Raw genomic sequence first — 1837 nt, 5'->3', positions numbered from 1 at the left:
ACGATAACAAAGCAAATGTAAGAGATATAGAATACCTCACGTCATAGTATTTGCTAATTGGTTTCCAGACAGAACGAAGCTGTCAGATGATAGATGGGATATAAGAATACTTGATTAATGGTTATGTAAACTTTATTCATTAAATTGTACCAGTATGATGATATCCCACAGTGTTTGGTTGTACATACTTTTGCCCCATACTACGGCCTTAAAAATGCAAAAGATAGCTGGTAGGAGAAGTCTTTACTGGTGTCGTCACCCTAGAACCACAATTGCCAACAATTTTGAGAGTGACTGATTAAACTATCAGTCTGTTTGGTCATTTCCATCCAGCGGTTTCTTCTTTGGCCATAATTAATCCATTGACCAGCGTTGGCTGTGACGTATGCAGTATCAGTGAAGACAGGTTTCAAGTATACAGAATACTTTTTATTAGGTACCATGAGAATATACGGTTTACCTGCAGCTTTACAAACAACCGTTTCATCGGAATAATTGACACCATATCCATCTGCATCATATGCGACAACGTGTTGGATAGGCTGTATCTTATCTTCAGTATATTGTTCAATATAACGTAGCCAATACGTCAACTTAGTCGTAGAGGCAGCCAATGCATTGCTCTTTCTGTTGGTCTTCTATATGGGGCAGATAATCCTAGTCCACTCTGTGCCTCAACCACCTTTCTCTCACTTTTTCTTCAAAAGCCGTAAGGGTAGGTATTGGTTGGTTCATTTTTGTCGTTGAAGTGAATGAATCTCTTCGTATAAATCACTTTATACTGTTTGTCTTCCGACCGCGTGCAAAGGCGACGGTCACGTGTCCTGGTAATCTTGAAAGGATTGGTGACGACCAAAGGAATATTTTGTTGAACGTTACCAACCATACCTTTCACCGAGTCGAAATTTAAGTCTTTGGAACCTCGGTAATTCAACGTAAACCCTCGCACCTTGCACACGGTTTGGCCATTGGACAATTTATACGCATAGTTTTTGGCTCCACCGCTGACGAATTCGGTGATGGTCACATTCTCCTCCAACTCGTCTTTCCATTCCCCTAAGCTGTTGCCTCGCGGCGGATTCCACTGGTCTGGATGGTGCACGTAGATGACGCTATCGGTGTCGAAATAGCAGACACGCTCTGCCAAAGGTTCCAAGACGGAATAAAGCTTGAGGCGAGCCTGCGCCGTGACGAAAGCGGCAATGACGACATTGGTGATTTGAGAAGGCTGTACGTGTTCTTCCAATTTCAATCGTTCCACCATCACCATGTTGTCGTTGACCAATTGTACGTCTTTAATGGATTGCGTGACATCCGTCAGAAGATCAAAATATCTCTCTGGTTCGGTAATGTATTCCGTTTGACTGAAATTGTCCCGTTGACCAAATTTACCCCATAAAATGTTGAGCTTTAGCTTACTGCAACTTCGCATTCCGTTGTTGTAGATCACTTTAGCAGGATCGAGACTAATGCCTTCTTTTTGGTAGACGTCTGCAATAAATTGGGCTTTTTCTTGGTCCGTGCGACATTCCGAAGGGTAACCACTACTTTCCATTTTAGTCTTTAAGTAGTGGTCAATGTATCCCGTGAACAACCCTCCCGTTTTGGTCTGAGTGTCGTACTGACTCCATTTTTCTTCGGACCAATGCCACACTTCGAAGACTTGAATGACTTTATACCCCAGAGAAGCGGCTTTCTTCAGTTCGAGGGACACGTAGGTGCCGACCAAGGCTCTTTCGTCGTCGGAATGGGCACAAGGCACGTATTCGCTAATCTCAGACTCCTGCATATTCTCCATAATACAAGAACGACAGAGCGGAAACGTGGTTTTGTGTCC

The 1837-nt window shown here is 43.3% G+C and overlaps 1 protein-coding gene across 1 annotated transcript; it reads right to left on the bottom strand.

Annotated features, from left to right (window-relative positions):
* Positions 1 to 700: 700 nt before the first annotated feature.
* On the bottom strand, positions 701 to 1831 carry LOTGIDRAFT_148172 (hypothetical protein; the record flags this gene model as incomplete). Its single annotated transcript, XM_009064756.1, has 1 exon — positions 701 to 1831. A coding segment is annotated over one exon (1131 nt), but the record flags the coding sequence as incomplete, so codon positions are not given.
* Between the last annotated feature and the right edge of the window lie 6 nt (positions 1832 to 1837).

The sequence above is a fragment of the Lottia gigantea genome, assembly GCF_000327385.1.
Source record: "Lottia gigantea unplaced genomic scaffold LOTGIsca_6499, whole genome shotgun sequence".
Classification (NCBI taxonomy): domain Eukaryota; kingdom Metazoa; phylum Mollusca; class Gastropoda; family Lottiidae; genus Lottia; species Lottia gigantea.
This window is presented reverse-complemented; position numbering and strand designations above follow the sequence as displayed.